At 42.0% G+C, this 22339-nt stretch overlaps 1 protein-coding gene across 3 annotated transcripts in view; it reads left to right on the plus strand.

The window, feature by feature from the left end:
• LOC126194649 (striatin-3) overlaps nt 1-22339 on the plus strand; it is a 122511-nt gene that overhangs the window by 74054 nt on the left and 26118 nt on the right. For 2 of the 3 annotated variants that reach the window (XM_049932833.1, XM_049932835.1), the window contains exons 6-10: nt 6190-6322; nt 7358-7506; nt 10605-10780; nt 14779-14948; nt 17820-17987. In XM_049932833.1, coding sequence (XP_049788790.1) covers nt 6190-6322; nt 7358-7506; nt 10605-10780; nt 14779-14948; nt 17820-17987 — 796 coding nt within the window. The remainder of the gene's footprint in view (nt 1-6189; nt 6323-7357; nt 7507-10604; nt 10781-14778; nt 14949-17819; nt 17988-22339) is intronic. The other variant, XM_049932834.1, reaches the window with a different exon arrangement.

Here is a 22339-nt window from a genome sequence, read left to right on the forward strand (position 1 = left end):
GAAACTTGGTTTCCAGCAATGCGAACCCCCGCCCTCTGTGGCTATCGGGGTTATTATAAGAACCGAGCAGCTTATGAAAGGGTGTCTGGTGGCGTCTGCATATATGTCCTTCACACTCTGCACAGCGAGTCCGTCCCTCTCCAAACACCTTTAGAGGCTGTCTCTGTTCGGGTGTGGACGCCACAGGCTGTTACCGTCTGCAGTCTTTACCTTCCGCCGGATGGTGATGTCTCGCAGCATGTCCTGGCTGCACTGGTAGCCCAATTGCCGCCACCTTTCTTGCTATTGGGCGACTTCAACGCACATAACCCTCTGTGGGGTGGGTCAGTGGCAACAGGTCGAGGCGCCGTCGTTGAGCATTTATTGTCGCAGCTCGATCTCTCGCTGTTAAATGATGGTGCCTTCACACACTTCAGTGTGGTGCATGGCACATACTCCGCCATTGACCTTTTCATCTGTAGCCCTAGCCTCTTACCGTCTGTCCAATGGAGTGTGCATGACGACCTGTGTGGTAGTGACCACATTCCGATCTTTCTGTCACTACCACAGCGTCACTCTTCTGGGCGCCCTAGCAGATGGGCTATGAATAAGGCTGACTGGGACTTGTTCTCCTCTACTGCCGCTATTGAGCCTCTCTCTACTGATGTCATTGATGAAGTGGTTCAATCGGTCACCACCGGCATCGTTACTGCCGCCGAATCTGCCATTCCCCGTTCTTCTGGGTCCCCTCGGCGGAGGGCTGTGCCTTGGTGGTCGCCTGAGATCGCTGAAGCGATTAAAGATCGCCGGCGGGCGCTCCAGCGTCACAAGCAACATCCCTCCATAGACCACCTTATCGCCTTCAAACGGCTGTGTGCACGGGCCCGCCTCCTTATCCGCCAAGGCAAGAAGGAGTGCTGGGAGCGGTATGTGTCCACCATTGGCCTCCATGTCACTCCATCGCAGGTCTGGGCTAAGATTCGACGCGTCTCCGGCTATTGGACCCCTGTCAGCGTCCATGCGCTCTCACTGAATGGAGCAGTTTGTACTGACTCAGACGTCATTGCAAACCGCTTAGCAGAGCATTTTGCTATGAGTTCCGCTTCTGCGAATTACCCCCAGGCCTTCCGCTCCATTAAAGAGCGGATGGAACGTCGGAGCCCTTCTTTTCGCACCCACGCTTCTGAATTTTACAATGCTCCATTCAGTGAGTGGGAATTTCACAGTGCCCTTGCCGCTTGCCCTGATACCGCTCCTGGGCCCGATCGCATCCACTGTCAGATGCTGAAACACCGTTCAATGGACTGCAAGCGACGCCTCCTCGACCTTTACAACCGTCTCTGGGTCGAGGGTGAGTTTCCGTCGCAATGGCGGGAAAGTATTGTCATCCCCGTTTTGAAACCAGGCAAGAGCCCTTTGGAGGTGGACAGCTACCGCCCCATTAGCCTCACCAACGTTCTTTGCAAGCTTCTCGAACGGATGGTGAGCCAGCGCTTGAATTGGGTACTGGAGTCTCGGGGCCTTCTGGCTCCGTCTCAGGGTGGGTTCCGTAAAGGCCGCTCCGCCGCCGACAATCCGGTGAGCCTGGAGTCGGCCATCCGTACTGCCTTTGCCCGCCGTCAGCACCTGGTCGCTGTCTTTTTCGACATGCGGAAGGCGTACGATACGACATGGCGTCATCACATCCTTTCTACGCTTCATGGATGTGGTCTTCGGGGCCCTCTGCCGATTTTTATCCGCAATTTCCTGTCGTATCGTGCCTTCCGCGTGCAAGTCGCAGCCTCGTGTAGTTCCTCCCACGTCCAGGAGAACGGCGTGCCGCAGGGTTCTGTTTTAAGTGTCTGCCTGTTTTTAATAGCCATTAACGGGCTCGCTGCGGCCGTGGGAAGTTCTGTCTCCGCTTCCCTGTATGCTGACGACTTCTGCCTTTACTACAGCTCTACTGGCATTGCAGCTGTTGAACGTCAGCTACAGGGCGCTATCCGCAAGGCGCAGTCTTGGGCTGTAGCTCATGGGTTCCAGTTTTCGGCAGCCAAGACCTGCGTTATGCATTTCTGCCGGCGATGTACTGTCCACCCGGAGCCGCGGCTTTATCTTGCCGGCGAACTTCTTTCAGTGGTGGACTCAAACAGGTTATTGGGGGTGGTTTTTGATGCCCGGTTGACTTGGCTGCCTCATATCCGGCAGCTTAAACAGGCATGTTGGCGGCATCTAAACGCTCTGAGATGCTTGAGCCACACCCGCTGGGGCGCCGACCGATCTACCCTGCTGCGGCTCTACCAGGCGTTAATCCAGTCCCGTCTGGATTATGGGAGCCTGGCTTATGGCTCAGCATCCCCATCTGCGTTGCGGGTGCTGGACCCAATTCTCCACTGCGGGATACGCCTTGCCACTGGTGCTTTCCGCACCAGCCCTGTGGACAGCATACTCGTGGAGGCAGGTGTCCCTCCAATGCGGTTACGACGCCAACAATTACTGGCTGCTTATGCTGCCCATGTTTTTAGCTTGCCCGGGCATCCAAATTACCGTGTCCTGTTCCCGCAGTCAGTTGGAGCACAGGCATCCTTCGCACACTGTTCTCTTGGTGCTCTAGAGGTCGGCTGCCCCTATTTATTCGTGAATTTATGGCAGAGTGCACATTTAAAGTGTGGGTGAACACTACCCTCTCCTGTACTTTCTCCCAAGAAAACGGGTACCCCAGGGCTCCGTACTAAGTGTTGTACTGTTTGCCATCGCCATAAATCCAATTATGGATTGCCTCCTTCCTGATGTCTTGGGCTCCCTCTTTGTGGACAATTTTGCGATGTACTACAGCTCTCAACGGGCCACCTTCTTGAACGACATCTTCAAGGATGTCTTGATAGCCTCCACTCTTGGAGCATCGAAACCGGCTTCCGCTTTGCTCCCAGTAAGACTGTTTGTGTCAATTTTTGGGTTCGTACGGAGTTTCTTCCGCTTTCTCTACATCTAGGCCCTGTCGACCTTCCGTTCGTGGACGTCGCTAAATTCTTGAGTCTTATGTTTGACAGAAAACTGCGCTGGTCCTCCCACGTTTCCTATCTTTCAGCTCGCTGTCTCTCGAAATTGAACTATGGAAGCATAGTTTACTCCTCTGCTCAGCCATCTATTCTTCACTGTCTTGACTCTGTCCACCACCGTGGATTGCGTTTAGCGTCTGGAGCTTTTTACACCAGCCCTGTGGAAATCCTTTATGCTGAGACTGTTGAACCTCCGCTGTCCAATCGGTGAGCTGGCCTTTTGAGTCGTTATGCTAGCGAGATGTCTTCCATGCCTGCTAATCCGGCCCATGACTTTTCCTTCGACTCCTCCTTGAATTTAGGGTATGCAGGCTGCACTTCCTCTCTCCTACCACTGGGAATCCAGTTCAGTCAACTGCTCCATTCTCTTTCCTTCCACTTTCCTCAAACTTTCTTGACAACTGGGGGTACAGCACCGCCTTGGCTCTGCCCCCGGACCCATCTGCTCCGTGACCTTTGTTAGCTTCCCAAGGATGGTACCCCTTCTCTCGTTCATCGCTGGGCATTTGCTGCTCTATGCGCACAAATGAAGGATGCCACATTTATTTATACTGATGGCTCTAAAACATCATTTGGTGTTGGGAGTGCGTATATTGTTGGCGACACCCCTAATTGATTTCGGCTTCCCGACCAGTGTTCAGTTTTTACTGCGGACCTTTACGCTGTTCTCCAGGCTGTCCAATACCTCCGTCGCCATCAGCGGATACGGTATATTATATGCTCAGCTCTCTCCTCAGTCTCCAAGCTCTTTACCATGTCCAGCCCCTGGTCCACCTGATCCAGGACTGCCTCCACTTGCTCCACTTGAGGGCATCTTTGGCATTCCTGTGGATTCCAGGACACATTGGTATCCGTGGAAACGAGGTTGCCGATATAGCGGCCAAGGCTGCAGTCTTATCTTCAGCCTGCTGTTCGCATGGTCCCCTTCGCCAATCTACAGAGTGTTTTATGTCGTCGTGTTGCTCTTTTATGGCACGCACATTGGTCTATGCTTCCCAATAATAAATTGCAGGAAGTGAAAGCTCTTCCCTGTGCTTGGACCTCTTCCTCCCAAACTCATCGTCGGGAGGAGGTAATTTTAACTAGACTATGGATAGGGCACCACTGTCTTTTTAGCCATAGTCATCTTTTAAGTGACGATTCTCCCCCACTTTTTTCCCACTGCTCTCAACTGTGGACAGTGAGACGCCTTTTACTTGATTGTCCCTATTTTACTCTGGTACGTGCCAGTCTACAGCTGTAGCCTGATATATCTTCCATTTTAGCAGATGACACGCGCTCAGTCGATCACAACCTCAAGTTTATTAGTGTCAGTGAGATGATGTCGGTCATTTGAAGCTCTTTTTGGGGAAAACAACCCCCTGAGGTGCATTATAGTGAACTCATGTTGACGTCTCTGTGCCCAAATTCACCGGATGTAAAACCTATGGAACCCATCTGGGTCGCTATCGTTCATCACCACCTTGCCAACAAATCAGCAGCCCATTATTCACACGTATTTCATGACATGTGTGTAGACATCTAATGCCGCATACCTCCAAAAACCTACCAAAAAACTGTCTCATCCCTGATATGCAGAATCAGTGATGTACTTCAATCCAAAGATGGACAAATAAGCTATTAATTGGACGGTCATAGTGTTTTGACTCATCAGTGTATTCAGGTAAATTGAAGATGTGCGTATATAGCGTTCGGGACTCAACTGCGGGATTGTAATGATTGTCTGCTCATGTTTATTTTAAGAGTGCCATTTACTGACACACAAATTTCTCTTGCTGTGTACTTGTTCGTTTTCTTTCCATTTGTTAACTGTGTTATACAAGCCTTCACCATCGGCAGTGATTTCACTTTAAAAAAAAAAAAAAAAAAAAAAAAAAATCTAAATGTGTGATGGATATAAAATGGAAACAAAATCAGACAACATCCAATTTGAAACATAACAACAAAATCTGTGTTCGTAAGAACAACTTTTGGGCTTGTAAACGTTTGAAAGGTGCTTTATTTCAGATGCTGTTTCCTCGCATAAGATGGTGTTGTAGCAGTATTTCAGTTGAATTTCTTCAGATTGTTCACTTTAATTTTAAATCAATAATTGTAATCTCATTTTGAACATGCATAACTACTACATATGACTGCTCCTAAAAAATAATGGGATTTTATTCTGTGTGTTAAAGAAGCAAGTAATTTACTCTGTTGTGTACCTGCTGATGAGAAATATCTGATAAGGTACAGTATGCAAGACCAATTAAAGATATTGAAAGAACATTAGTTAAGGCTCTATGCCCAAGAGTATTACCTAGAAAGAAATGGTAATCATATTAAATAATTGAAAAATTCACATGTTGTTAATACAATTGTGGACTTGGATTTTAAGCAGTTGCACATTATTCCAACTTACTTAATTAATTTGCTACTGATGTATCACACTGAAATCGTGTGAAAGGCATGTACGAAGGATTTTAATAATATCTTTAGCAGGAAACGACTTGTAATGTTTTTTTTTACTTGGCTTGTAGGATTAGGTGAAAAATAAATTGGTGAATGAATCTTAACATAAACCTGACAATGGAAAATACAGGACAAAATGTAACAATATTATGAAGGAAAGTCGCTACTCACCATATAGCGGAGATGTTAAGTTGCAGAAAGGCACAACAAAAAGACTGTCACAAATAAAGCTTTTTGCCAGTAAGGCCTTCATCGAATACACGCGCGCGCACTCACACACACACACACACACACACACACACACACACACACACACGTGCGCGGAAATTGCTGCTTGTTCTCACAAGTGCCTCAGTCTGAGACTCGCACTATGTTGTGTGTGTGTGTGTGTGTGTGTGTGTGTGTGTGTATGTGTGTGTGTATTTTTGATGAAGGCTTACTGGCTGAAAGCTTTATTTGTCACAGTCTTTTTGTTGTTCCTATCTGCGACTCAGCATCTCCACTTTCCTTTCCATAATACTGTTACCATAAATTTGGTATTCTACAGAAGAACTGACTTAATAGTGTGGTGAATTTTTTATTGAAAATAATTGTTTTGATTTGGACTTCAGTGACACTAAACATATTTGTATTACTTTGAAATTACATGAGATTGAATGCTAACTATTTTTTTTTTTTTACGTGGATGATCAATTATATTGAGTTTGTACTGATGTTGTTCCAGAGTCTAATGCTGAACGAAAGTCTTACAGATGATGTTGATGCTGAAGCAGAAGAAGTTTTAAATGAACTCAATATGCTGACTGAAGTGGAAGATTCAGGAGGGGATATACATTCTCAAAATGATCCAGGTTGGAGTAAGTGAGAGAACTACTTTTTGTTCTGGGGGCAATGAGCACTTTCGGGGAAGATTGGGGGAAGGGTAATGTAAAAGTTATTAGATCTACATAAAACAATGATTTCTATTAAGATTTCATAGTTACCATTTCAGACACTTGCACAGTCGATGGAATTAGAGAAGAGATTAGTGCTGTTTCATAATTTTGTTACTGTTCTTTGTTTCATTAAGCACAGTTTTACTTTCCATTATTTGATTCAAATTTTTAAACAAGTAATTTGTTGTACATAAAAACTTATTGTAAAACGAGGACAGGCCACCAGTTACTTGGGGGAAGGGGGGGGGGGGATTTGTTTAGGCCAAAGGCAGAAAAGAGCTGTTTAAGTAAATCACACAATTCGTCTGTGAGGCGACAGGTTGTCTGTTTTCATTTCTTGCATATTTTTTCCATCTTGAAATTTAAGCTATGATGAAACTGAGTAGTGTCAATATGTTGTGTTGTGGGATTCCTAATATAAGGCTATAGCTAATGTTTCTTCTTTGCTGTATGTGGTAAGTAGCATCACTGTCTCAGATTGGGCCACTTGTGAGAACAAGCAGCAATTTGTCAGGTTTTATGCTGTGTGCATAGTGACATTACAGGTAATATTGTGCCCATTTTCTTTGAGACATTGTGATCAAATTGAAAAGTACTAGAAATAAAGTAATTAAATGTAGCTTACCCATGTTGCATATGTACAGTAACATAGCACACTGAAACTAGACTGGTTTTTAAGTTTAGGAAAGAAACCACTCTGTTATAAATACTGATGTCTGGCAGTGTGTGTGAGTAGTCACCTTAGAACCTGAAACCCTTTCTTTGTTATAATAAATATATGATACAGAGTAAGTTGCAGTTCTTTCAACTTTAATGATGTAGTTAATTCATGCTGCATGCATTTGGATCGTGGTTCCACAAAAAGAAAGGCTGATATAATATTTCATTACTGTTGTTAATATTTTCAATGCACTTGGCCTGGCTCACTAAAACTAAGCATATTTCATTATTTTGCAGGGGGTAGAGGGTTGGGCTTCCAGGTAGGCAGTGGTCATCGCAGGCAGCTAGGTCCAGGTCTGGGAGACGATGAGGTCCTGGATTCAACGCTTGGTTTGGGAGATCTGGCACAACTCACAGTAAATAATGAGGCGGAGGCTGCATATGATGTGAGCATGAGAAGTTTGTTTAAACATTCTAATTTTTTAATGTTTATAACATGATGTTAAACTGCTTGTAACGAAGTAAACACTGGGTCAGGGTACTACATTTACGCTATTTGATCACATCCCAAATGTGCATGGAGCTCCTCTTACTGCTAAGTTCTTCAATAATATCGCTCAGGATGTTTACGGTGAGGATTAGAAATATTGTATGTACTTTTTTCAATGCCTGCAGAAGTAGTGTTAACTTACAGAAGAAATGTTAATACAAATGTAACTCTGAAAACCCTTCCAATTTGGGTTTTTGATCAACAATCCTCTTAAGAGGTCCTAGAGTCAGAAACTCATAACTTTTTGTATCAAATCTGGAATATTGTTCTAGTAAACAGATCTTGTTAGACAAGTTGGAGAAAAAGACAAGCAGAAGAACATACTTTTTTAAATTCACAGAAGCTCTCTTGCCTAAATTTCATAGAAGCTCTCTTGCATACCTTGCTGGATTAGCACTCCTGGAATAAAGGATATTAAGGAGAAATGTCATAGCCATAGCTTAGAGAATCATTTCATACTGTGACACAGAGAAGCAAAGTACATAGTGGTAACAGGTCACAAAAATTGAATCGGCAATTTCAGTTGCCATCCCGTTCACTGTGGTAACAGTACCTGAAGGAACGGCGACAAGATGTTGGCGAAAAGGTGTGATGTAACTCATTCATTGATGATTGGTTTGGTGGCTTTCCTGTGTAGAACTAGGTGCTTCCTTCACTATTCTCTTCAAGATAATTTATTAAACATGACATTACTTAACATCACATTTGGTGAATTGGAGATTTCATTGTAAAAAAGAAAGGGATTGTATCCCACACAGTTTGACGACGTTCACATGACAGTGTGAAGTTTTTAGATTAGCACTTCCGTGATTTATACCTAGGCTGCTGAAATTTTGCACTTGTAGTATGCATTTAAAGTTGGCAACATGACAGTTTAACAAGTGAAGAATGAGAATCATGAGGTGCTTTGCGAGGGGCAAGAACCAATTCCAGCACAGTAGTTACTTCCAGTTGTGACATTGAAGCTCCTGCATTGCCTGCTTTGTTTTGTATGAACATAAACAGTGCTTACTTCCTGTATTTCTTTGTTCTGTCATTGAAAGTGTGTGCCTTGTTACACATATATCTACATTATTACTTGGTTGTTTATCTACTGTCAGTATGGTAGCAACTCAGAAATGATTGGTATATACATTGAAATTGCTCAATAGCTTACATTTATTCTGTGAAACGGAAATCGTTGTTGTCTGCTTTGTATATATACACTGCCGTTGCAACATTGTTCTGGCACTATAGCCGATCTAACTTCACATAATTCAAATTGTCAATTATAATGTTTCTCCGGTGCAAGAATAGAATGTTTAGTGACAGATTTATCATGTGTTGGTTATTTTTTCACAAGTTACTTCTGGTAACATTATCTAGAATAGTATGTAGAAACTGAAAACCACTTTGTATTTTGGACCTAGGGCAAAGTTACAGAGTAATTTGAAGTCTTAAGTAATTGCACAGTAAATTTGTGTAACTAAAAAAATGACATTTATATAATGAGGACATTTCTGCCAAAATGTAAATAATTCAGGAATGAAGGAGACTACTCTCTGAACATAATCTTGCTCTCTCGCTGTACGTGTGCTGCAGCTCATGATGGGATTCATCCAAAAGCTAGTGAAGTCTTCAATGTTTTTTATTTATTTTTTTATGACCAAATGCTTCTATTATTGCACGAGTTGTCTCCTTTACTTCTAAATTGTTCATAAATTATGGCTTTTAATTTTATCGTATGAAGCTACTCATATAACTTTCTGATAGTTTAATATTTTACTCTTCACAACTTGCTATAGACAGTAGTATTACCTGAAGACGAGAAATACAGTGTGTCCATAAATTATCTTTACAAGTTGAGACTTTAATACCTTTCAAACTATACTGGATATTAACGGATGCTTTTCAATATGTGGTGAGTTTTGTTTCTTCGTTCATACACATCAACGTGTACAGTGTTAGTGGCATGGATAATGTATGGTAGGAACTCTTATTTCTCTCCAGGAACAATTAAAGATTTCCATGGTGGTGTGCTCAAGTGCATTGTGAATGTGTGCTTTCAAGTTCTGTAGGTCTCTAACCATTGTTTGGCACATCAGATCCTTCACAAAACTGTGTTTGAAAGTTTCGTTGCATTTAGGTACTTTGTTTTCCATACATTGTCTTCTGTATGAACCAGGCGACACACTGAGCTTTCTCCTGTGATGTCCACATTTTATGAGGTTTTCAAGTACAGTTTTGCATTAAAAAACTTCACGAGATTTCTTATTACGTATTGAAGACATTTAGTTAATATCTAGCATAGTTTAAAGTTATTGAAGTCTTAAATTGTAGAGATAAATTATGTACACCATGTAATATCAGATCATAAAATTAAACAAATAGTTGTTTATTGGATACAATCATAAAATTAATAATCCAGAATTTAAAGTAAGTTTTAGATAATTCTACAGTTCAATGTAAAATTGCCTGACATCTTGAAATGCTTGGCAACAAAAGGCTGTGAGTTGCAACAAAACTTCAGGTATGTATGTGTTGAAATGCTCAGGAAATTTGACTCTTATGGAAAGAGTACAAGCTGAAAATCTCCTGGGCTCAACGGTACGTTGCTCGTTGCTTAAGTATAGTTAATTTGGCGGATTCATATGTTGGTGCTCCGTTAGATACTATGATGTATGTGACCAGGTGGTGAAGAGTTGTCATTGTATTGCCTGTATTTTGCATTGTATTACCTATACTTTGGGTGCAAGTGAAAGTCATCCGCTGATCTTATTGCCCAGTTGATATTAAACTTAATTGTCCTTCCCGTTTTCAGTAACAAATTCTGAAAAGTGTACCATTTTGGTGAAGCATCAAGAACTAGTGTCATTGAACTGGATGATGTTTAACAGCAAATAATTCTAAGACAAATATTTGGATTACTAATTAGTATTGTTAACTTTGGTTTCATTAATTATTATAAAATTTGATGGTCATGACAATTTTTTCTTTTTTTTCTTTTCATTATAGATTGCTGCAACTAAAGAGTCATATAGGAAGACATGGACTGCTAAATACACTTTACGCAGTCACTTTGATGGGGTGCGTGCGCTGGCGTTCCACCCTGTGGAGCCTGTTCTTATTACAGCGAGTGAAGACCATACATTAAAGCTGTGGAACTTACTGAAAACTGCACCTGCCAAGAAGTGAGTGAGAAACTGTAAATACAGTGTTGTGTGGACCAAATTGTTTGGTATACAGGCTAAACTAAAAACAAGATCAAACATATATTGACTGCCATTGTGTTGGGGTTTTAAATTTAATGGAAGTATTTTAGACAGTGGCAATTCACTGTACACAATGCTATCCAAGGCAAACTATCCGGATTTGTTTATTGAAAGGTCCAGGATGTCTTTTACTTCGATCAGCTAACACCGCCCCCACCCCCCCAATAGAAGCATAGTCTGCCAGCTGCCCAATGTAGCTCAGTATTGTCAAGTACCCGTGGTCTAGGGGTAGCGTCTTTGATTCATAATCAAATACGTCTTCGGTCCTGGGTTCGATCCTCGCCACTGCCTAAATTTTGATAAATAATCAGCATTGGCGCCCGAAGACTTCCGGCATAAGAAATCAGCCTCATTCTGCCAACGGCCTTGTCAAAGAGGGCGGAGGAGCGGATAGATGTTCAGGGCACACTTTTGTCCTAGGGGTGGGAAATTGCTCCTAAAGGCGGAAGAATCAGCACTGATCAACGACATGAGGATGCAGAAGGCAATGGAAACCACTGCATTAAAGACACGTAACGTGTATCCACAGGACATGTGGCCTGTAATTGAAGAAGTGTCATGATGAGCTCTCCATTGGCAAAGGATTCCGGAATAGTCCCCCATTCGGATCTCCAGGAGGGGACTGCCAAGGGGGAGGTTACCATGAGAAAAAGATTGAATAATCAACGAAAGGATGACGTTCTACGAGTCGGGGCGTGGAATGTCAGAAGCTTGAATGTGGTAGGGAAACTAGAAAATCTGAAAAGGGAAATGCAAAGGCTCAATCTAGATATAGTAGGGGTCAGTGAAGTGAAGTGGAAGACAAGGATTTCTGGTCAGATGATTATCGGGTAATATCAACAGCAGCAGAAAATGGCATAACAGGTGTAGGATTCGTTATGAATGGGAAGGTAGGGCAGAGGGTGTGTTACTGTGAACAGTTCAGTGACCGGGTTGTTCTAACCAGAATCAACAGCATACCAACACCGACAACGATAGTTCAGGTATACATGCCGACGTCGCAAGCTGAAGATGAACAGATAGAGAAAGTGTATGAGGATATTGAAAGGGTAATGCAGTATGTAAAGGGGGACGAGAATCTAATAGTCATGGGTGACTGGAATGCAGTTGTAGGGGAAGGAGTAGAAGAAAAGGTTACAGGAGAATATGGGCTTGGGACGAGGAATGAAAGAGGAGAAAGACTAATTGAGTTCTGTAACAAATTTCAGCTAGTAATAGCGAATACCCTGTTCAAGAATCACAAGAGGAGGTGGTATACTTGGAATAGGTCGGGAGATACGGGAAAATTTCAATTAGATTACATCATGGTCAGACAGAGATTCCGAAATCAGATACTGGATTGTAAGGCGTACCCAGGAGCAGATATAGACTCAGATCACAATGTAGTAGTGATGAAGAGTAGGCTGAAGTTCCTGACATTAGTCAGGAAGAATCAATACGCAAAGAAGTGGGATACGGAAGTACTAAGGAATGATGAGATATGTTTGAAGTTCTCTAACGCTATAGATACAGCAATAAGGAATAGCGCAGTAGGCAGTACAGTTGAAAAGGAATGGACATCTCTTAAAAAGGACCATCACAGAAGTTGGGAAGGAAAACATAGGTACAAAGAAGGTAGCTGCGAAGAAACCATGGGTAACAGAAGAAATACTTCAGTTGTTTGATGAAAGGAGGAAGTACAAACATGTTCCGGGAAAATCAGGAATACAGAAATAAAAGTCGCTGAGGAATGAAATAAATAGGAAGTGCAGGGAAGCTAAGGCGAAATGGCTGCAGGAAAAATGTGAAGACATCGAAAAGGATATGATTGTCGGAAGGACAGACTCAGCATACAGGAAAGTCAAAACAACATTTGGTGACATTAAAAGCAACTGTGGTAACATTAAGAGTGCAACAGGAATTCCACTGTTAAATGCAAATGAGAGAGCAGATAGGTGGAAAGAAAACATTGAAAGCCTCTATGAGGGTGAAGATTTGTCTGATGTGATAGAAGAAGAAACAGGAGTCGATTTAGAAGAGATAGGGGATCCAGTATTAGAATCGGAATTTAAAAGAGCTTTGGAGGACTTACGGTCAAATAAGGCAGAAGGAATAGATAACATTCCATCAGAATTTCTAAAATCATTGGGGGAAGTGGCAACAAAACGACTATTCACGTTGGTGTGTAGAATATATGAGTCTGGCGACATACCATCTGACTTTCGGAAAAGCATCATCCACACAATTCCGAAGACGGCAAGAGCTGACAAGTGCGAGAATTATTGCACAATCAGCTTAACAGCTCATGCATCGAAGCTGCTTACAAGAATAATATACAGAAGAATGGAAAAGAAAATTGAGAATGCGCTAGGTGACGATCAGTTTGACTTTAGGAAAAGTAAAGGGACGAGAGAGGCAATTCTGATGTTACGGCTAATAATGGAAGCAAGACTAAAGAAAAATCAAGACACTTTCATAGGATTTGTCGACCTGGAAAAAGCGTTCGACAATATAAAATGGTGCAAGCTGTTCGAGACTCTGAAAAAAGTAGGGGTAAGCTATAGGGAGAGACGGGTCATATACAATATGTACAACAACCAAGAGGGAATAATAAGAGTGGACAATCAAGAACGAAGTGCTCGTATTAAGAAGAGTGTAAGACAAGGCTGTAGCCTTTCGGCCCTACTCTTCAATCTGTACATCAAGGAAGCAATGATGGAAATAAAAGAGTGGAATTAAAATACAAGGTGAAAGGCTGTCAATGATACGATTCGCTGATGACATTGCTATCCTGAGTGAAAGTGAAGAAGAATTAAATGATCTGCTGAACGGAATGAACAGTCTAATGAGTACACAGTATGGTTTGAGAGTAAATCGGAGAAAGACGAAGGTAATGAGAAGTAGTAGAAATGAGAACAGTGAGAAACTTAACATCAGGATTGATGGTCACAAAGTCAATGAAGTTAAGGAATTCTGCTACCTAGGCAGTAAAATACCCATTGACGGACGGAGCAAGGAGGACATCAAAAGCAGACTCGCTATGGCAAAAAAGGCATTTCTGGCCAAGAGAAGTCTACTAATATCAAATACCGGCCTTAATTTGAGGAAGAAATTTCTGAGGATGTACGTCTGGAGTACAGCATTGTATGGTAGTGAAACATGGACTGTGTGAAAACCGGAACAGAAGAGAATCGAAGCATTTGAGATGTAGTGCTATAGACGAATGTTGAAAATTAGGTGGACTGATAAGGTAAGGAATGAGGAGGTTCTACGCAGAATCGGAGAGGAAAGGAATATGTGGAAAACACTGATAACGAGAAGGGACAGGATGATAGGACATCTGCTAAGACATGAGGGAATGACTTCCATGGTACTAGAGGGAGCTGTAGAGGGCAAAAGCTGTAGAGGAAGACAGAGATTGGAATACGTCAGGCAAATAATTGAGGACGTAGGTTGCAAGTGCTACTCTGAGATGAAGAGGTTAGCACAGGAAAGGAATTCGTGGCGGGCCGCATCAAACCAGTCAGTAGACTGATGACCAAAAAAAATTGTCAAGGAGCAGGTGTTAGTCACCATAGAGTCCTCACAATAAAAACAAATTAAAATGAATATCACATAGGTCTGCCTCAGAATGCATACATATACAGCTCTCAAGCTGCACCAAAGCAGGGGGTCTTCCATGTTGAAATAGCAAAATAGTTGATTATTTCCAAAGATTTCTCCTGAAATATGAGGTGCTTTAAAACAGTAAACATACAAATGTTTTGTGCCCATATTGTATAACCAGTTTGTAGCAGGGATGCCAGAGGTAATGAGGAATAGTTAGTGTTGCATTCAAAGCCAAATATAAATAAATATATAGAGCATTATATCTGTGTAATATGTAGTGTCTTCACCTCAACATACTTGAATATTAACCTGATGCCCTGCATTAATAGGTCTGCGTCTCTGGATGTGGAACCTCTGTATACGTTCCGGGGACATACGGGTCCTGTCTTGTGTCTTGCCATGACTGCTACAGGAGAGCAGTGCTACAGTGGTGGTCTCGATGGTAACATTCATTGTTGGAACCTGCCATGTACAAATATAGATCCTTACGATTCATTTGGTGAGCAATATTTGCTTATTTATTTTAATTTCTACATGTAAATTAAATGTATTGAACAGAGAACTTTGATTGCTATGTAATGTTTAATGTTAAATGTGAATGGGGGAATTGGTAAGGGGATGCAATTGTTGGTTAACATCAGATTTCTGATCTAGTGATAAAATGTAAAGTTTTTATTTTGCTAGTGGGTGAGCTACAAAATCAGATGAACTTTGAAAATAAGGTGAATGAAAAGTGCAACAATTTATAAACTCTAGCTTTCTCGAAACACTATATAGCATTTGAGGGTGTGAGGAGAATATATTGACTACAATAAAGGTGGCTGTCTTTGATTAAACAATGAAGTAAGTGGAATTTGATCGCAATACCAATCATAGATCGATATTCTTAAGAAGTGTGTTATCAGTCTGTTAGGTATATGGCAGTTTTATTGATGATGTTGGTTTTTGTGTTCTTGTATTTTAATCATAACATTTTTGATGTTGGACAATGGAAACTCCAGGTCAGAATATCAACAGTGTAGGAAAAGATAGATTGCTACTTATCGGAAAGAAGACATGTTAAGTTGCAGACAGCCATAGTTGAGACGCTTACATAAAGCTTTCAATCAGTCTTCAGCAGCAAAAGAGAAAGCACACACCACTCATGCACAAAAGCAAGGACATGTCAGGCACACATGACTGCCAACTCTGGCAGCTCTGGCCAGAATGCTTTTGCTGTTGAAGGCTTTGTGCAAGTGTCTTTTAATTGTAACTGTCTGACATTAGACATGTTTCCTTTATAGTAAGTAGCAGTCACCTCAACATACTTAAATATTAACCTGATGCCCCGCAGTAATAGGGCAGTATCTCTGGATGTGGAACCTTTGTACGCATTCCAGGGACATACAGGTCCTACATTGTTCATTTTTAATGTTGATTTGTTTTCTTGCTTTTGTGCTGTTAGCATCTATGATGTGTGTGATAAAAGTTAATCCATGTGCAACTTGAGCTTCGTGGCTCCTGTGATGAAACAGTTATCTAAAGAGAATGAACATTGTGACTTTTTCTCACATCATATATTTGGCCATTAAAAAAAGAAATTTTGTTCTTGAATCATCCCATAAACTGTGATAAAAGTATTCATTTCCATCATGATTTTCCCTCTTGGGTGTAGGACCTCCACATTTTGTGTATTTCAGTTGGGAGACCTGTTTCTGATGACTTGAAAAAGCATTACCAGTTAATGTTATGGGTTACTAGTGAGAAGATTCTACTTCGCATATTTACTGATCATTTGATCATGTACATATTGCTTTGCCATATGATTACTTGAGAGTATTGTACAGTAGGAAGATGCGTGATTCATGTTCAGATAAATTAGATTCAAAGCTATAGCTAGCCATCCAGGTGACTTTTTTTTCATGGTTTCCCCTAAATATGTACTGACAAATGCCGGAATGATTCTTTTACAGTCAGTTCCCACGGCTCCAAACCTTGGCCAGTGAGCTAGTGATGTGTTTGGGACTAATTAATAACTTTCTCCTTTTTTTTCTGTCAATGAAATAAATGTACCAGTGCCATTAATCAAGATTCCTTACGTAAATTAGTCTGTATTTCTGAAACTGACTGCATTTGTTTAGTCAATCATCCCTTGCGCAATGATGCACTTGCAAAAGCAGGAAATTTGAACATTTGCTGTGTTGCTGTGTCTTGTGCCATCTGCTTGTTCATCACTTTTAAAATGGTTTTGGTGTGTGTGTGTGTGTGTGTGTGTGTGTGTGTGTGTGTGTGTGTGTGTGTGTGTGTGTGTGAGAGAGAGAGAGAGAGAGAGAGAGAGAGAGAGAGAGAGATGAGTGCCACTTGTTTTGTTAAAACTACTGCCAAGTCCTGTTAGTGGTTTCCCAACATTTTTCTGTAGACCTTCATACAAGGCTAGCACTGCTATGAATATTTGGTGACAATGCAATGTTTGTATACCTGCTGTATGTTTCACCTTATGTCATGTTATCTGTATGGCTGCAGTAAGTTATATCACATGTAGTGTTTTTCAAATGTCGTGGTTGTTTCTGAGCCTTCAGCCGACGTTAGAACAGTTGCCAAGGTGAAAAAAGAAAAGTGGACAAAATGCTGCATGATGAAACATGTATGGCCTTGAATTTTGTGGATTTCCAACAACAGTTTATTTTCTCTTTACTCACCTGTGTGTACTACTGACACTTAAATGTATCACTTTCCAGTAAAATTTGCTGTGGGTTACCCTTACATATTGTTCATTGTCCTTCACCGAACATTTCCAGTTTGAGGATTGTGTTGGAGTAAAATAAGTGATGCAACAGCTTGAGTAACCCCAATTCACTGTCCGTATATTTTTGTATTTGACAATACTTCTGTGCTACTCAAAGAAGTACAGTTTTTATGGTTGAAAGTTCTATATTTACTTTTGTGCTAACAACTACTCCTCATGCTGTCATACTTTTAGTAAATTTTGTGTTGTCTTTTTCTTTAAGAGTGTTAGTTAATGTGATGAAACTTGGTGATTTTCTGTAGCACGTGAAGGTTTTTAACTGACTATATCTGTATGTGTGTTAAACTTGAAATTGGGCACAATTAATTAACATTGCAGACATAGTGTTTACAGGACTGCATAGGGGTAGAGCAATTTAAATCTTATTCCTAATAATATGTGTAGTTGTGACCCTTACATTTGTGAGGACAGATATTGTGCAGAGTGTAGTGAGTAGTGTATTCTAGCTAAGACTTTCCTTTAACTGTGATGACAGGATGCAAAATGATAGCTAGTCCATGTTTATATTCTATGTCCTCTTTCTCAGCATACATAGTAAGAGAGCACGAACAGAAATACTGATCTTGTTAATGTGTGTGTTGACAGATCCAGGTGTTCTGACAGGCAGCATGGAGGGACACACAGATGCGGTTTGGGGTCTCAGTATACAAAGCCAGCAGCTGCAGCTGCTTTCATGTTCTGCTGATGGAACAGTGAAGCTGTGGTCTCCAACTAGTAAAATGCCTCTTCTGTCTACATACACTTCAGAACAAGGTGTGTGATGTAGTAATAGTATCTAGTAGTTGTCCAGAAGTGCTCTTTTTCTCCCCTTATTTGCAGCTTTCTAAAATAAAATTTTTAAATTTTTTTCAGTTTGATTTTTATGTTAATTGTTGTACTACCAGTGTTAATGTGCACACAATCTGACTATTGGCTTCATTCAGACCAATGAGTATCATTTCCAATGTTTTTACTTCGGCCTGTGCATGATTGATGTGGAAGGTCTCATTTTATTTTTTGTTTCGAAATTAAGTAACAAACTGTTTGAGTACCAAATAATCTGTAAATTAGTGGTGTTAAGTGTAGCTGATACAGGTGATGCTGCTGCTGTTCTTTCGAAACTACTACCAGGTTTTCTCAGTTTGTTGGAAAAAGCTTAACTATTTGTGAAGGTAGAGATATTAACAGATAATAACGATGTAATGCTCATACAAGGCACATCCAGAAAGTGAGTTTCCTGATGTTCTTTCCTTTACAGTACATATACATCTACATCCACACTCCGCAAGCCACCCAACGGTGTGTGGTGGAGGGCACTTCACGTGCCACTGTTATTACCTCCCTTTCTTGTTCCAGTCGCGTATGGTTCGCGGGAAGAACGACTGCCGGAAAGCCTCTGTACGCGCCTGAATCTCTCTAATTTTACATTCGTGATCTCCTCGTCATGTATAAGTAGGCGGAAGCAATATATTCGATACCTCATCCAGAAACACATCCTCTCGAAACCTGGATAGCACGCTACACAGCTATGCAGAGTGCCTCTCTTGCAAAGTCCGCCACTTGAGTTTGCTAAACATCTCTGTAACGCTATCACACTTACCATATAACCCTTTGATGAAACGGGCCGCTCTTCTTTGGATCTTCTCTATCTCCTCTGTCAACCCAACCTGGTATGAATCCCACACTGATGAGCAATACTCAAGTATAGGTTGAACGAGTGTTTCGTAAGCCACCTCCTTTGTTGATGGACTAAATTTTCTAAGGACTCTCCCAATGAATCTCAACCTGGCACCCGCCTTACCAACAATTAATTTTATATGATCATTCCATTTCAAATCGTTCCGTACGCATACTCCCAGATATTTTACAGAAGTAACTGCTACCAGTGTTTGTTCCGCTATCATATAATCTTCCAATAAAGGATCCTTCTTTCTATATATTTGCAATACATTACATTTGCCTATGTTAAGGGTCAGTTGCCACTCCCTGCACGAAGTGCCTATCCGCTGCAGATCTTCCTGCCTTTTGTTGCAACTTTCTAATGCTGCAACTTCTCTGTATACTACAGCATCATCCGCGAAAAGCCGGAACTTCTGACACTATCTACTAGGTCAATTTATATATATTTATTGTGAAAAGCTATGGTCCCATAACATCCCCCTGTGGCATACCAGAGGTTACTTTAACGTCTGTAGACGTCTCTCCATTGAGAACAACATACTGTGTTCTGTTTGCTAAAAACTCTTCAATCCAGCCACACAGCTGGTCTGATATTCCGTAGGCTCTTACTTTATCAGGCGACAGTGCGGAACTGTATCGAACGCCTTCCGGAAGTCAAAGATAATGGCATCTACCTGGGAGCCTGTATCTAATATTTTCTGGGTCTCATGAACAAATAAAGCGAGTTGGCTCTCACACGATCGCTGTTTTCGGAATACATGTAGATTCCTACAGAGATGATTTCCAGAAATGACATGATACGCGAGCAAAAAACATGTTCTAAAATTCTACAACAGATCGATGTTAGAGATATAGGCCTATAGTCTTGCGCATCTGCTCAATGACCCTTCTTGAAAACTGGAACTACCTGTGCTCTTTTCCAATCATTTGGAAACTTCCGTTTCTCTGGAGACTTGCGGTACATGGCTGTTAGAAGGGGGGCATGTTCTTTCGGGTACTCTGTGCAGAATCGAATTGGTATCCCGTCAGGTCCAATGGACTTCCCTCTGTTGAGTGATTGCAGTTGCTTTTCTATTCCTTGGACACTTATTTCGATGTCAGCCATTTTTTCGTTCGTGCGAGGATTTAGAGAAGGAACTGCAGTGCGGTCTTCATCTGTGAAACAGCTTAGGAAAAAGGTGTTCAGTATTCCAGCTTTACATGTGTCATCCTCTGTTTCAATGCCATTATCATCCCAGAGTGTCTAGATTTGCTGTTTCGATCCACTTACTGATTTAACGTAAGACCAGAACTTCCTAAGATTTTCTGTCATGTCGGTACGTAGAATTTTACTTTTGAATTCACTGAATGTTTCACGCATAGCCTTCCTTATGCTAACTTTGACATCGTTTAGCTTCTGTTTGTCTGAGAGGTTTTGGCTGCGTTTAAATTTGCATTGAAGCTCTCTTTGCTTTCGCAGTAATTTCCTAACTTTGTTGTTGAACCACGGTGGGTTTTTCCCATCCCTCACAGTTTTACTCGGCACGTACCTGTCTAAAACGCATTTTACGATTGCCTTGAAGTTTTTCCATAAACACTCAACATTGTCAGTGTCGGAACATAAATTTTCGTTTTGATCTGTTAGGTAGTTTGAAATCTGCCTCCTATTACTCTTGCTAAACAGATAAACCTTCCTCCCTTTTTTTATATTCCTATTTACTTCCATATTCAGGGATGCTGCAACGGCCTTATGATCACTGATTCCCTGTTCTGCGCTTACAGAGTCGAAAATTGCGGGTCTGTTTGTTATCAGTAGGTCCAAGATGTTATCTCCACGAGTTGGTTCTCTGTTTAATTGCTCGAGGTAATTTTCGGATAGTGCACTCAGTATAATGTCACTCGATGCTCTGTCCCTACCACTCGTCCTAAACATCTGAGTGTCCCAGTCTATATCTGATAAATTGAAATCTCCACCTAAGACTACAACATGCTGAGAAAATTTATGTGAAATGTATTCCAAATTTTCTCTCAGTTGTTCTGCCACTAATGCTGCTGAATCGGGAGGTCGGTAAAAAGAGCCAATTATTCACTTAGTGTGGTTGTTGAGTATAACCTCCACCCATAATATTTCACAGGAACTATCCACATCTATTTCACTAAAGGATATACTACTACTAACAGTGACAAACACGCCACCACCGGTTGCATGCAGTCTATCCTTTCTAAACACCGTTGGTGCCTTTGTAAAAATTTCGGCAGAATTTATCTCTGGCTTCAGCCAGCTTTCTGTACCTAGAACGATTTCAGCTGTGATGCTTTCTGTCAGTGCTTGAAGTTCCGGTACTTTACCAGCGCAGCTTCAACAGTTTACAATTACAATACCGATTGCTGCTTGGTCCCCGCATGTCCTGACTTTGCCCCGCACCCTTTGAGGCTGTTGCCCTTTCTGTACTTGCCCAAGACCATCTAACTTAAAAAACTGCCCAGTCCATGCCACACAACCCCTGCTACCCATGTAGCCGCCTGCCGTGTGTAGTGGACTCTTGACCTATCCAGTGGAACCCAAAACCCTACTACCCTATGGCGCAAGTCAAAGAATCTGCAGCCCACACGGTCGCAGAACCGTCTCAGCCTTTGATTCAGACCCTCCACTCGGCTCTGTACCAAAGGTCCGTAGTCAGTCCTGTCGACGATGCTGCAGACAGTGAGCTCTGCTTTCATCCTGCTAGTGAGACTGGCAGTCTTCACCAAATCAGATAGCTGCCAGAAGCCAGAGAGGATTTCCTCAGACACACATCATTGGTGCCGACATGAGCTACCACCTCCAGATGGGTGCACCCTGTACCCTTCATGGCAGCCGGAAGGACCCTTTCCACATCTGGAATGACTCCCCCCAGTATGCGCACGGAGTGCACATTGGTTTTCTTCCCCTCCCTTGCAGCCATATCCCTAAGGGGCCCCATTACGTGCCTGACGTTGGAGCTGCCAGCTGCCAGGAAGCCCACCCTCGGCGACCGCCCAGATTTTGCAGATTGAGGGGCAACCTCTGGAAAAGGACAAGCAGCCATGTCCGGCCGAAGATCAGTATCAGCCTGAGACAGAGCCTGAAACCGGTTCGTCAGACGAACTGGAGAGGCCTTCGGTTCAGCGCTCCGGAATGTCTTTCGCCCCCTGCCACACCTCGAGATGACCTCCCACTCTACCACGGGTGAGGGGGTCAACCTCAATGCGGGCAGAATCCTGGTCAGCCACAGCCGTAGTCCAATCGGGGGATTTATTTATTTATTTACATGTCAAGTTCCGTAGGACCAAATTGAAGAGCAAATCTCAAAGGTCATGGAACGTGTCAGTACATGAACTTACAACATAAAAGTAATAACAGATAAAAATAAATGTTCATGAACCTGAAAGAAAATCAGTCCATAAGTTTAAGCAAACGCTATCAGCAATACAATGAGAATCAGCTT

The sequence above is a fragment of the Schistocerca nitens genome, chromosome 7, assembly GCF_023898315.1.
Source record: "Schistocerca nitens isolate TAMUIC-IGC-003100 chromosome 7, iqSchNite1.1, whole genome shotgun sequence".
NCBI classification, from domain to species: domain Eukaryota; kingdom Metazoa; phylum Arthropoda; class Insecta; order Orthoptera; family Acrididae; genus Schistocerca; species Schistocerca nitens.